The sequence below is a fragment of the Podarcis pityusensis genome, assembly GCF_964106645.2.
Source record: "Podarcis pityusensis genome assembly, chromosome: 10".
NCBI lineage: Eukaryota > Metazoa > Chordata > Lepidosauria > Squamata > Lacertidae > Podarcis > Podarcis pityusensis.
In genome coordinates, this window is record NC_138035.1 from 2,751,841 (window position 1) to 2,765,604 (window position 13,764).

General features: G+C 42.2%; 1 protein-coding gene across 1 annotated transcript; it reads right to left on the bottom strand.

Moving 5' to 3' along the window:
- Positions 1-2,958: 2,958 nt before the first annotated feature.
- On the bottom strand, positions 2,959-12,183 carry LOC308486395 (olfactory receptor 5V1-like). The gene is made up of 3 exons (XM_081023212.1): positions 12,101-12,183; positions 3,695-4,200; positions 2,959-3,450 (listed from the first exon to the last, which is right to left on the bottom strand). The coding sequence occupies exons 1-3, from the start codon at positions 12,105-12,107 to the stop codon at positions 3,001-3,003; spliced, it is 963 nt and encodes a 320-aa protein (XP_080879338.1). The 5' UTR covers positions 12,108-12,183; the 3' UTR covers positions 2,959-3,000.
- Between the last annotated feature and the right edge of the window lie 1,581 nt (positions 12,184-13,764).

Consider the following 13,764-nt stretch of genomic DNA (forward strand, 5'->3'; position numbering starts at 1 on the left):
GTCCAAAAGTCCTGTTCAAGCAGCCGTCGCCATTTTAGTCAATTCTGATGAAATACAGTCTAGGCATCCGCTCCTTAATTTTCCCAGACTAGTTGCACCAAAAATCAGCCTTTCGAGGAGGGTTATTGCCCTTTCAAATTTACGATCCAAACCTAATAACAGAACAGTGGTTCACCCCCCCCCTTTGGCTGTAAATCTCGCAACAAAGCCTGTCTCATAATGGCGGATCACTGTAGTAACTACGCCAAAAGAAAGCCTCTCTTCTTTCCAGATCTTTCACAAAATAAAACCTTTTGTTAATATTTTTGTTTCCACACAGTTTATTTTCTACTCTCACTTGCTATCAGTCATTGTGACGGTTCTTCGGGGGGGGGGTTGTAATGGAAAAGAAAGAAAGTCCCCCCCCTTTCCGTTCCGTTGAACATACCGACATGGCTGTGATTCTTTGATGTAGTCTTCTGTTCATTCCGTCCCATCACTCTTATCTTCTCAGTGGTAGATTTATTTAATAGATAATACACCCCTGACTTCACTCGAAACATGTGCATTTACTTTCTCCAATCCCCCCCCCTCTTAAGCAATGCAACTAGTTTCGCTCTTGAAAGCAGTGTCCGGGAGCTCCAGAGCTCGCTCGAGGGCTTTCTGCCCAGTGCCCCCACCCCCTCCTCTTTCGAACTCGGGGGTGATTTATGGGCAACCGCGGGCGAGGCAGCATCTTCCCACCCCCTGGGAAGAAGAAGGGAGGCTGATATACTCCCCATAACCAGCCTCTAAATTACCTCATGTGAGCTGGAAAGATGGTATTGTCAGCCATCTTCCAAGGCGCCCCTAGTGCCCCCCCCAGGAGGTCCAGACATTAAGGGCTCTGCCATGAAAGATGGAGCAAGTTTGTTTACTCCTGCACTGGAGGGTAGGACTAAAACCCATGGCTTCAAGTTACAAGAAAGGGGATTCTGACTCAACATCAGGAAGAGCTTTCTGATGAGAAGAACTGCTCAACAGTGGAATGGACTCCCTTGGAAGGTGGTGGGCTCTCCTTCCTTGGAGGTTTCTAAGCAGAGGTTGGATGGCCCTCTGTCATGGATGCTTTAGTTGAGATTCCTGCATTGCAGAGGGGTGGACTAGAGGACCCTTGGAGTCCCTTCCAGCTCTATGGTTCCATGTGAGGCTACTCTCAAGACTGCTCTGGAGGCTGCAGGTTGCAGCAGCTAAGCTGCTTGTGGGGGCAAACTCCCACCAGCATGGAACACTTTGTCTGAGGCCACCTTATCCCTGATAGTCCATGTGGGCCACTATGTTCTGTAGGAGAGGCTATCCTTGAAGTCCCTGAAATATCCAAAGCTTAGTCCATGGCAGTTTGGAGCAGTGCCTTCAGAGTGGCTGCTCCTGTTTTGTGTAGTAAGAATTATTATTATTATAATAAAAGGCACGCAGCAGAGCAGAAGCTCCAGCTGGATTTCTCTGCAGCTCTTTAAGGACACAGGCACAGCACAGCCTTCGCAGAAAGCTCCCTTTCCTTTGGAGCACGACTAGTCCATAACCTGTAAATATTGCTCAGGGTGAAGGTCCGGCAGGCTTCCGTCGTGTATCTCTGCTCCCTTGGACCTCTGAGCACAGCACAGTAAAACACAGCGAATTGGCCTTCTGCCCTCTGTGTGTGCATAGCATGCATAAATCAAGAGTCCACTCAGCTTCTTTATACGCTGGAAGCTTTATTTACAGCAGCAATATATTCAGCCAGTTTCCGGAGAGAAAGGCATCCTCCGTCCCAGACAAAAATGAAAGTACAGACAGAACAAAGAAACAGATCCCGGATGTAGACCTCTCCGCCCCTCAGAGGCAGGATGATGGAACTGAGCTGTTTAACCCTGTAAGCTCTAGTTCCCGTCACAGTTGGGGAAGGGTCCCACAGATTTATACATGCTCATGAACCTACCAATCCCACGCCTTCCCACCCACCCAACTCACTGCAACAGATACAAGATTTGGCTTAGCTCAGCATCCAAGCACAATGCGCAAGCACTGGTGGTTTTGTTTGTGTATTTGTTTTTTATTGTCAATATTTATTTGCCACCCAACAGCAACATTTTCTGGGTCACTTACATTAAAAAGAAACACAGATGTGAGCAACAAAATATAAACTTTAGTCATAAGAAAAACTGTCAGCGGCAACAGAAAATAAATGAAGATTTTAAAATGAAGAGTATTTTCCAAGATTCTCTGGGGAAATAAAATGGCTTTATATATTTATATTAGCTGGCCCCCAAGGCCACATGGTGGAGATCAGGGTGTCAACCTCCAAGGAGTAGCCTGCGCTGAGGTGGTTGTAGTTCACCAATCCACTTCCGAAGTAGAGGACGACCACTATCATGGAGCAGATCCGCGAGATGGAAGCCAAGATGTAGACGTTGGAGATGACGACTACCAGGAATGCGCCCAGGCCCATAAAGATGGTGGCTACCTGGATGACAATTTCGTTGAGGCTCTTGTTCCCGCAGGCGATTTTCAGCAGTGGTGGGAGGTTGCAGATGTGGTGGATCTGGAAGGCCCTGCAGAAGTGGTCTTCTACCCATTCAGACCATTGATCCATTTAATTCAGTGCTGTTGTTGTTGATTAAACTTCTTAGTCTCTTGTCACCCAAATGTCTCCAAGTGACTTATGGCAAAGGAAAATTATACAATACAAAGCCACGTGGAGAAGGGGGGAGTCATATTATATATTGATATTTCACTTAAAATTCTATTGAAGGGGAGGGGAAACCAGCCATATAAACAGGAGGAGCATCTCCACCTCCATCGTTCCACCCAGACACTGAGGTCCAGCGCCGAGGGCCTTCTGGCGGTTCCCTCTCTGCGAGAAGCCAAGTTACAGGGAACCAGGCAGAGGACCTTCTCGGTAGTGCCACCCGCCCTGTGTAATGCCCTCCCACCAGATGTCAAAGAGAAAATAGCTACCAGACTTTTAGAAGACACTGTGGTGTAGAGCAGCAGAAATGAGATTCAAACCGTCTTCCGGCAGTTCAGAACCTTCCTCAGCGCTTCCTTCACCTCCTTGTTGCGGAGGCTGTAGACGATGGGGTTCAGCATAGGGGTGACGATGCAGTACATTGCTGAGATCAGTGTGTCTATCTCCAGAGAGTAGCCGGCACTTGGGCGGTTGTAGTTTAGGAATGCGTTTCCTAAACAGAGAGTGACCACAACCAAGTGTGAAGCACAGGTGGAGAAGGCTTTCTTCCTGCCAGTGTTGGAGTGAATCCTCAGAATGGAGGCCAAGATGTAGAAATAGGAGAAGATGATGAAGAGAAAGGGACCCAGTCCCACAAACATGCTGGTGATGTGAGTGGCCAATTCATTGATGCTTGTATCACTGCAGGCGATTTTCAACAGCGGGGGCACATCGCAAAAGATTTGGGGAATCTGGTTGGCTCCACAGAAGCGAAGTTTAGTGGGCTTTAAAGGAGCTCTGTAAAAAGAAAAGAGTATTGTCTAAAGAGAAATGGAAGAACTAGAATGATTAATGGCATTACAAATTAAGAAATGCGAACTTTTATAAAAGATTATTACGGATGATTTGTGGAAAGGTTGAAGGAAGTCATACTTAAAAACCTGTGAAAATGAGAATCGAACTTTTATATTTTGTTTTTGTATTTTGCATTATGCAAATTAATAAAAATTATGCATGAAGTTTGGAGGCCAACGCAGCGTGAATCGCTGAGTCCAGGAAGCCCCAGATCCAGGAGGCCACAGCGAGATAGATGCACAGCCTGTTCCTCATGAGACGGCTATAGTGTAACGGCTGGCAAATGGCGGCATAGCGGTCATAGGCCATGATGGCTAACAGGGCAGGCTCACATCCAAAAAACCCGACCAGAAAGAATGTTTGTGCCATGCACTGGTTGTAGGAGATGGTGTGACTCTGGCGCAGGAGGTTCACCAGGATCTTTGGCACGACGACAGATGAACCACAAATGTCCAAGCAAGATAGGTGACTGAGGAAAAAGTACATGGGGCTGTGAAGGCGGGAATCCATCAGGACCACGATTAATATCATGAGGTTGCCCGTGATGATGGCCAAATAGGCAGCTAGGAACACCAAGGAGAGGGGAACTTGGTTGCTCGGGGCTCTGGAGAGGCCCAAGAGGATAAACTCTTCTACCTGCGTTTGATTCTCTGCATCCATGAGGAAGGAAAGAGGAGGATCTGAGAAGAGAGAAAAGTGACGTTGATGGAAGCCCAGTAGTAGTCATCCTGTTATAAACAGATATCTGTCCCACCAACATTCTTTTTCATGTTTTCTAGGTAAATATAGAGCCAGATCCATACCTTTAAAGCACAGTTGGGAGACTTCCGGTTGGTCGCCCAGTAATGGCAGTCAGGAGCTCTTTCGGCTGAAAGAGCCCCAGCACATTGAAGCAAGGGGAGACCACGAGAGTGTTGTGGTCCCCCCAAAAAAACCTCAGATTGGGCATTCTGAGGACCTGGAGATCTGGCGGGTGCCTTTTCGTGACTCCCCTGCTCCCCGGTAAGCTCGTAAGAGCTCCGAGAGCAAGCGGGGTCGGAGACGCGGCACAGCGGAAAAGACTGCTTCCTTCACTGCGCAAAGCTCCAAGACTGGCGATTGTGAGCGGCCAATTTCTTCTTTTAAAAAAGGACTTAAAATTCAGAACTGTTAGTAAAGCAAAAGTCTTAATTTGAAAATTTGATCAGTGAAAAAAGGGGCTTAAACATGGAGATGGTCCCTTTTGTTGGAAGAAACTGGAATCGGTGTGCAAAGACCGAAGCCTAAACAGAAACAAAAACTTTGAAACTTTGCAGGCAAAATCCCCCCTCCCCTTTAAGGAGGATAAGGGGGAAATTATTTTTTGAAAATATAAACTTTGTGTGATTGTTACTGAGGAAAAAGCCTCCTTCAATCTGCAGCGGACCTCCCAGGAGGAAGACTAGACTCCATTGTGATGTCACAATGGAAGAGGAAACATTTAATCTCCGTTTGCACTGACTCTGCTAAATTGTGTCCTGCGGCTATCCTGACATATTTTTAAGTAGCTAAAAGTGTCCTCTCCCTTCAGGACTGTCTATAATTGTTACAAGGAAAAAGAAAGGGATTTCAAAATTTTCATTTCCTCTCTCAGTTTGTTCCTAAAGAACAGGGGGGCTGCTGTCTGTCTAGCTGGGCTGAAACCTGTGGGACTAGTGGAGGGAACTTGTTTTTCTCTCTCACTACATCAAGCTGTGGTACTGACCTTGAAATTCCTGAGTTACTATGTGTGCTGACAAAACAAGATGTGGCTCAAAGAATCCACCCTTTGAGGAATCGGTTATGACAATACTGAATGATATTAGAGACGGCTTAAATCGCAATACAGCAAACATAGAAAAGTTGGACAAAAGATTTGAAGCTGAACTGAAAGAAGTTAAGTCTGAGATTACTACACATGATACAAGGTTGGCACAGCTTGAGACAGTCAGAGTGCCAGATCTGGAAAGATTACAAAATGCAAATGCAAATTCAATTGCTTTTCTTCAAATGAAGGAAAAGGAATCCCACTTAAGATTGAGGGGGGTCCCGCATCTGGATGAAGAGAAACTCAGGGAATCTTTGGCGGATTTTTTCGTGGCATGGTGGGACTTGAAAAAGGAAGAAGTTGAATTGTGGATAGAAAAAGCCTATAGATTTGGGCCTAAAAAGGACACAAAAATAACTTCTGACTGCATTTAAGACCAAGGAACAAAGAGATATTATTCTGGGACACCACTATTAAAAAGGCCTAAAAATACAGGACAAATCTATTGTGCTCTTTAAAGAAGTTCCTTGGCAATTCCTGAGCTTGAGATCGAATTACACAGAATTGACAAACATCCTACGGAGGAAAAATATCTTTTTTAGGTGGGAATTCCCAGAGGGCCTATCTTTCAGATTTGAAGGAAGAAAGCAAAGGATTAAGACTGTGGGAGAGAAGGACAGATTTCTGCAGAAGTACGCTGTGGAATTGGGACTGCAAAGCCCACAGCTGTCGAGGGCAGAAGCGGCATCCCCTTAATTCAACATTATGGCTTTGAGAATTTATTCTTGGAACGTAAATGGTTTAAACTCTCCTCAAAAAAGGAGACAGGTTTATCATGAGCTGGAAAAACAGAATTTGGATATAATTTGTTTATAGGAAACACACATCACGAGATTACATAGAAAAATTCTAATAAATAAAAGACTTGGACAAGAATTTATTTCTTCGGATAAAGTTAAAAAAAGAGGCGTGGTTTTCTATATAAAAGAAAAATGGAATCCAAAATTGATTTTTAAAGATGAGGAGGGAAGACACATGGCAGTGGAAATTACCACACAGGGCAAAAAATATTTGTTATTAGGAATCTATGCACCTAATGATGGCAAAGCGGAATTCTTTAAGAATTTGGAAACAAGCCTTCTGGAATACTTGGACTATAAACTAATTTTAATGGGAGATTTGAATGGAGTGGCATCTACTTTGATGGATAGGACTCAGAGACAAAAGATTTCGAACACTGGTAGACTACCCAAGACTTTCTTTGATATAACTGATAAATTTGATCTGTCAGACATATGGAGAGTCAGAAATCCAACTGAAAAAGACTTCACTTTTTTCTCAGATGCAAACCAATCATTTTTGAGACTCGACTACCTATGGTTATCCAGAGACTTGGTTCCCAAAGTACTAAAAACTGAAATTTGCCCTAAAACTTGCTCTGACCACAGTGCAGTTTCTGTGCAACTGAAGATGTTTGTACAGGGCTCCTTCAGATGGAGAATGAATGATGATTTGTTGAGAAGTACTTCGATTGTAACTAAAGCCCAAAAAACCCTAAAGGATTATTTTGAACTTAATATGAACCAAGGAATGGAAACAAGGGTTATTTGGGATGCCAGCAAAGCAGTAATGAGAGGATTCCTTATCCAACAAAATTCAATTAGGAAAAAGATACAAAATGAGCAAAAAGATAAAATTTGGGATCAACTAAAAAAGAAAGAGAAGAAGTTCAGAGGAAATCCAAAAAATTTGCAGATACAAAAAGAAATTAAAGCTCTTCAGATTCAATATTCACAGGTTATAAACCAAGAAATAGAATGGAAATTAAAGAGGATGAGGCAAAGGAACTTTGAATCGGCAAACAAATGTGGGAAACTTTTAGCCTGGCAATTGAAAAAGAGGCAAAAGCAAAGTACTATCACAAATATCGTAACAGAAGGAGAATCTGTGGAGAACCCTGCTGGCATAAGGTAATGATGAAAGAAAGCTACTAGAAGAAAAGACGGGCCTGGATTTTGTTAGAAAAATTAAGTATCTGGGTGTAAAACTGGGAAAATTTTGAATTTATACATAGATAATTATGAGAAATTATGGAATGAGATAAAGAGAGATTTAAAGATTTGGTCAAATTTGAAACTGTCACTAATGGGCCAAATTTCAGTGGTTAAGATGAATGTATTGCCAAAGATGTTATTTTTGTTTCAAGCCCTTCCAATCATAGACAATGTGAAATGTTTTAAAGAATGGCAGAAAGCTTTATCTAGATTTATCTGGCAGGGGAAAAAACCCAGAATCAAATATAAACTACTTACAGATTCCAAAGAAAGAGGGGATTCTCCCTGCCAGATCTGAAAATTTGAGGCTGCTGCTTTTGCTGGATGAAAGACTGGATAAAATTAGAAGACACTGATGTTTTAGATTTAGAGGATTTCGATAACTTGTTTGGATGGCATGCATATTTATGGTATGATAAAGTAAAGGCCCATAATGCTTTCAAAAATCATGTAATTAGGAAATCTCTGTATAATGTGTGGATAAAATATAAAGATCTTTTAGAAAGGAAGATGCCCAGATGGCTTTCACCGATGGAGGCGAAGGCCCAGAAAAAGTTAAATATGGATATCAAGTGGTTGAGGTATTTGGATTTACTATTAGAGGAGAAAGAGAGTTATAAATTAAAACCATTTGATCAAGTTAAGGACAAGATAAATTGGTTACATTACCATCAGATTAATGAATTGTATAAATTGGATAAGAAAAATGGTTTTGCTTCTGAAAAATCTAAGTTGGAAACGGAGTTGTTGGATTCCAAAGTTAAAAAATTGTCTAATATGTATGTATAATATACTGCTGGAGTAGCATACAAAAGATGAACAAGTTAAATCAGTAATGATAGATTGGGCAAGAGATGTAGGACATAATATAACGTTTGAAGACTGGGAAAGATTGTGGAAGAAAGGGGTCAAGTTCACTGCATGCACGATATTAAAGGAAAATATTATGAAAATGATGTATAGATGGTACTTAACTCCTGTAAAATTAGCAAAGATGTATCATAATAGTGATAATCTCTATTGGAAATGTAAAGAAAAAGAAGGTACCTTTTTCATATGTGGTGGACCTGCCCCAAGGTGGAAGACTTCTGGGAGAAGATTTATAATGAACTGAAAAAAATGTTGAAATATACATTTATTAAGAAACCAGAGGCCTTTCTTCTTGGAATAACAGGTTTGGAACTGCCCAAGAAAGATGTTAAATTATTTTTGTATGCCACAACTGCTGCTCGAATTTTACTAGCTAAGAATTGGAAAACACAAGAAGTACCAACAGTGGAAGATTGGCAGATGAAGATGATGGACATTTTGGAGCTAGCTGACCTGACTGGAAGAATCCGCGACCAGAAGGAGGAGCACTACCAGGAAGAACGGATGAAATTTAAAGACTATTTAGTTAAACATGTTAACTATACTTAATTGGAAAGCTTGCAATGACCAGATAGGCTTAGGATTTAAATATGTAATGTGATGAACTACTATGTTTAAAGTTGAATGGTTAAGAAAGAAAGATGTTAAGTGATTAAGTTAAATTTTTAAGAATTTAGGTTTTGGAAAACCGTTAAAATGATATACACTGAAATTCAACCAGGGGGATACGAGGAAGTCACTTAACAATGTTATGAAGTTCGGTTTAATTACGGTGGAGATGTACGTTTGTCTGTTTGTTTATTTGTTTGTTTGTTTGTTTTTTAAAATCTGAAAAATTAATATTTTTTTGAAAAAAATAAAAATAAAACACAGTTGGAGTGCATGGTTTCTTGCTTTACAGAAACAATCTACAAAAATGCAAACACAACACAATGGCTAATAACTGTTAGTAAATAAGGCAGAAGAAACAATGGCAGAAGTTCAAGTGGAGTGGAGGGAGAAAGGGACCAAAATTGTGGGTTTTAATAATGGCAGAGGTTTGAAGAAAGCAGGCATGGAGAGACACTGAGGCGGTTTTGTTTTTCAAAAGCAAGCAAGCAAATTTCTACAAGCAGAAATAGAGACTGGTAGAACACAGAACTGAACACCAAGAAACATTTGCAATATGATGATAAAAGATAGAACTAGATACAATAAGATTAATACTATTACACAGACATGCGTGAATTTATGATGAAATAATGGAACCCTGGAAAGGGGCAGAGGGAAGTAAGGGATTTGAGAAATCCCACATTTGGATGTTTTATTGAATGTGTAAACAGTATTGTAAGGTTTTTAATTTCTTTTATTTTTTTAATGTTTACGTTATCTGATGTGATATCTCTTACATTGAAAATTAATTATAAATAAATAAATGAATAAATGGCGACCTCTCCCCACATCACCCCCTGTTCACTCTACTCACACCTTTGCCCTTGTTTGAAATCACCACCCCACCCCCTTTGCTTTCCTCCATTCCTGCTTTATTTTAACTTCTGGAATTATTTGAAAACACAATTCTGCATCCGTGCATCCTTGATTTACTCAGACTTCTGCCATTGTTTAAAACAGTCACCGTTTCCCTGTTCAGTGCCTGTCTCTTCTCAGTGTACTCAGACGTCTCCCTCTCCCATTCCACAGCTGCCTCTTGTGAGAACGTGTATGAGCCCAGCAAGTGTTCTTCAGTGCTCTGAGACCTCTGGCTAAAGTTTAGCTACCTCAGCCAGTAGCCATGGATAGACTTGTCCGTTTGCATTCTTGGGTGCAGTAAGTATTGATCTTTCCTATTCTAATTCCAGAGGGTTCTGGAAGCTTTTCTGTGTGAAAAAAACTGGTGTAAGCTGGAAGTTTCTAGCTGACATGTAAGTTTCTATTTTGCCTAGAGACAAGCAGAAGGTTCATGATGTTTGGGTTATTCCTTCAGAGAAGCTGAGTACAGCTGGCTTAAACTGGTCCTCTTATCTCTTTCTGTCAAGGTCATGCTTACTATAATAATAAGGCCAGAAAGAGCGTGGGTTTCACTTCTATCTCTCTTTCCTTCTGTTGTGGTGTTCTGTAAATAGTATGCTTAGTGTTATGTTTTTTTCTTATTATAAGTGATTGTAAGTTAAGTCTGCTGCAACTGGATTTCTTATGGACAGTGTAATCCTGATTGTATTGGATTTGTGACCATTATGCTCATTTTCCTTCAATAGCAGTAAAGCTCTGCTGGATGAAATATTAATTGCCTCTGGTCTATTTTTTGGGAATCCTGCAAAGTGTTTAAGTTTTTACTCGGCTAACTATTGATCTGCTCTGGACTAATATGAATAGAATTCATGACAGTCTTCTCCCTTCATTGTCTAAGTGCCTTATCAAGCTCTTTGAAGGAGACCCATCTGCACCGCCAGAAAACTCATTTCACACCTTGAATGTTCCTGCATTCTCGTGTGAAGGGCATGACTTTCCTACAGTTCTGCTGGCATCTCTCATGTAGCCTTGTCTTGGGTGTGGCGCTGTGGTCTAAACCACTGAGCCTCGTGGGCTTGCCGATCAGAAGGTCGGCGGTTTAAATCCTCGTGATGGAGTGAGCTCCCATTGCTCTGTCCCAGTTCCTGCCAACCTAGCAGTTTGAAAGCACACCAGTGCAACCAGATAAAATAGGTACCACTGTAGCAGGAAGGTAAACAGCTTTTCTGTGCACTCTGGTTTCCGTGATGGTGTCCCATTGCACCAGAAGTGGTTTAGTCCTGCTGGCCACATGACCCAGAAAATTGTCTGTGGACAAACACCATCTCCCTTGGCCTGAAAGTGAGATGAGTGACTCAATCCCATATTCGCCTTTGACTGGACTCAACCATCCAGGGGTCCTTTACCTTTACCTTTTTTTACCTGCCTCTACACCTTACTTGTATTTAAGCATGTCACATTCTCCTTGCCCCTCCAGGCATCATTGTCTAGATGTTTCTTCTGCTGCTTATTTCCAGGGCTCTCAGTCTCTCCTGCCTCTTGCCCTGGGGAATTATCCTCAACTCAATGTAACTTCCTCCTTAGCAGGAGTGCCAGACTGAGTTTTCAGGAGTGGAGGGGTGAGGGTTCTGAATGTACAGCCAATGAATAAGGTTGAGACATAAAATCACTCTGGGCTAGGGTTGGGCGGTATGGTATTCGGTTCAGCTCCCATTTAAAGGGAAACCTACCCAATTTGCACTTTTTGAAACAATATGGAAATCAAAACTCAGGCACTGGTTGAAATTCACACTTCTCTGAATTTTGCAAAGTAGTTCTCCATTCAAGTAGCGTGTACAAAATGCATATCCTGGGGTTAAGTGAGCATATAAGTACACATCACAGTGCAAATAACATAGAGAGAGAGAGGGGTTATATTGCAGGGAATTTCTTTGCAAAAAAAAAAATGTATATATTGGGAGAACTTTGCACAAAAATGCTGATGAGTCTTCATGTGGGGTTGAAGGAAATGATTCTCAAACTGCTGTGCAAAAATGAGAAATTGAGAGATTTGCCCAGCCCTACTCTGGACAGAGTGAATCCAACCCAAGCAGGTTGCTTACCACCGTGAGCATTTCAAAGCTTTGCTGTCCTGCATGGAAGATTGCATCGCTTTGTGGCCAGCTCTAAATCAGAGAGCCTGCACTATTAACCAATTCCCAGATTGCTTACTCCCTTTCTCTTTTCTTTGATTCATTTAACCACCCTGCACAATGTTAGACAACAGCCAGTTTAAAATCTGCATGGTTTTCAACAAACTGGTGCCTACAGATGAGAGATTCCTCCCTCAATCCGCATGGAAAACGAAACCTTTCTTGGGTCTGGGGGCCAATTCATGGCTCCCTCCCTTTCTCTGCTCCTCACCTGGCATCTTCCTGCCGAATGAACTCAGAGGGAAGCTGTGGCTGTTCCTGGAAGGCTGTAGAGAGCGTTGGTTTCAGATGCTGCTCCTGCTTCCAGGTCACCCAGTGAGGAGAGCCAGGCAGAAGAAGGCCAGAGATGGAAGAAGGAGAGAGAGAGAGACTAGGTGGGTTTTAAGGTCTCCACCTTTCACCTTGGACTCATGTTCTGCCAAAGAAAGGTCCCAAGTTATGGCTGGCCTCCCCACCAGAGACCCTCAAACATGGCTGTGTCCTGCCTGCATCCTGTGGGTCCAGCTCTATCAGGGAAGAGGGCTGTTCTTGAGTGTTTGAGGAGCCCCTGAATGGTGTGCATTTGCGTCACAAGGAAGAAAGATGAAGCAGCGCAGGGAAAGACATCTCTCCCCCGGGGTTTTTTTGTCTTGGTAGAAAACATTGGTGCCAAGGGTGCAGGGTGGGACCCGAGGGGGTCAGGGAATAGCTATGTTCAAAGGAGAAATGGGTGAATCTTAGAGCAGGGGAGAAATTCAAGACAGCTTGCATTTAAATCCACACCTCCCCAAATTTTGCAATGCAGATTTCCAGCCAAATCATGTGTGCAGAAAATGGACGGACTGGGGCAAAGTATGGAATGTGTTGCCCAAAGTGACATACAAGAAAAGTGCTATTTTAGGGAATACGGTCTTGTGAAAATGGGCATATTAAGCCAAACCACACACCAAACTGTGTATATTAGGTGTACTAAAATACTGGTGAATTCTGAGGAAAACTTTTCCAAAAGTCACAATGTGACTAAAGAGTCATTACAGAGTGTGAGAGAGAATGTAGACGAGCCGCTTTAGAACTGAGGTTCCTTCCAGACTGCTGCTATTTTTGGGGAGGAGATTGAGTGACGCACCAGCATTTTCATGTTGTCCGTTTAAACTTTGTTTGAGAAACACCCCAGCAATCAATTTTGGGGAATGAGGTAAGGGATAAAGAAATGTGCTGGAAAATGTGGGATAGTTGTTTCTTGAGACAACATCAGTTAGCAATTTCTGAATGTTTTACATACGTTCTGATTTTATTTTTAATTGTATTTTTTCATCACAGAACATTTGTTGCTGTGGGTTCCTTTGGGAGGGAAGGACAGGATATGCACTTAATAAAATATATAAATTTCATATCACTGCAAACCAATCCAAAGGAACATTCGATCCATAGCCTCTGTCAGCCAATCTCCCCACAGTCTTTTGTGCAAACAAATCAGGATCAGGACTCAGAAAAGGGGATGGAAATGACCCGAGTTCGAAAAAGGCACAGAACAGTGAGTCCCAAAGTGGGCGATATTGACCCTTGCGGAGGGTCAGTGGGATTTCCTAGGGGGCTGACAAGAGGCAAGGGAGTGGCGGGGGGACCTGGAGGTGTAAACAGCTATCAGACTTTGAAAAGCTGGCATCACGACATCAGATCCAGCAATTCTGTTGAATTACTTAAACTAAATAACCTTAATTGACTTGGGAATAAATTTAACCAGCCAAGAAAAGGTAACCCAACAGGTCAAAAAGAGTGCTGGAATAGATGTTTGAATAATGAAGAGTAGGCTATAAATCTTAAATAATCCAAAGGGGGGGGGGGAATTCCATGCAAAATTATATATGGAAATAAATACATATATCTTGCCAGATA

Bases quoted from the DNA above. Each gene is read 5' to 3' on its own strand.
- LOC308486395 (XM_081023212.1), bottom strand. The intron at 3,451-3,694 runs GCCTCCAAACTT...GCTCCTTTAAAG, and splicing joins CAGCGATTCACGCTGCGTTG to CCCACTAAACTTCGCTTCTG.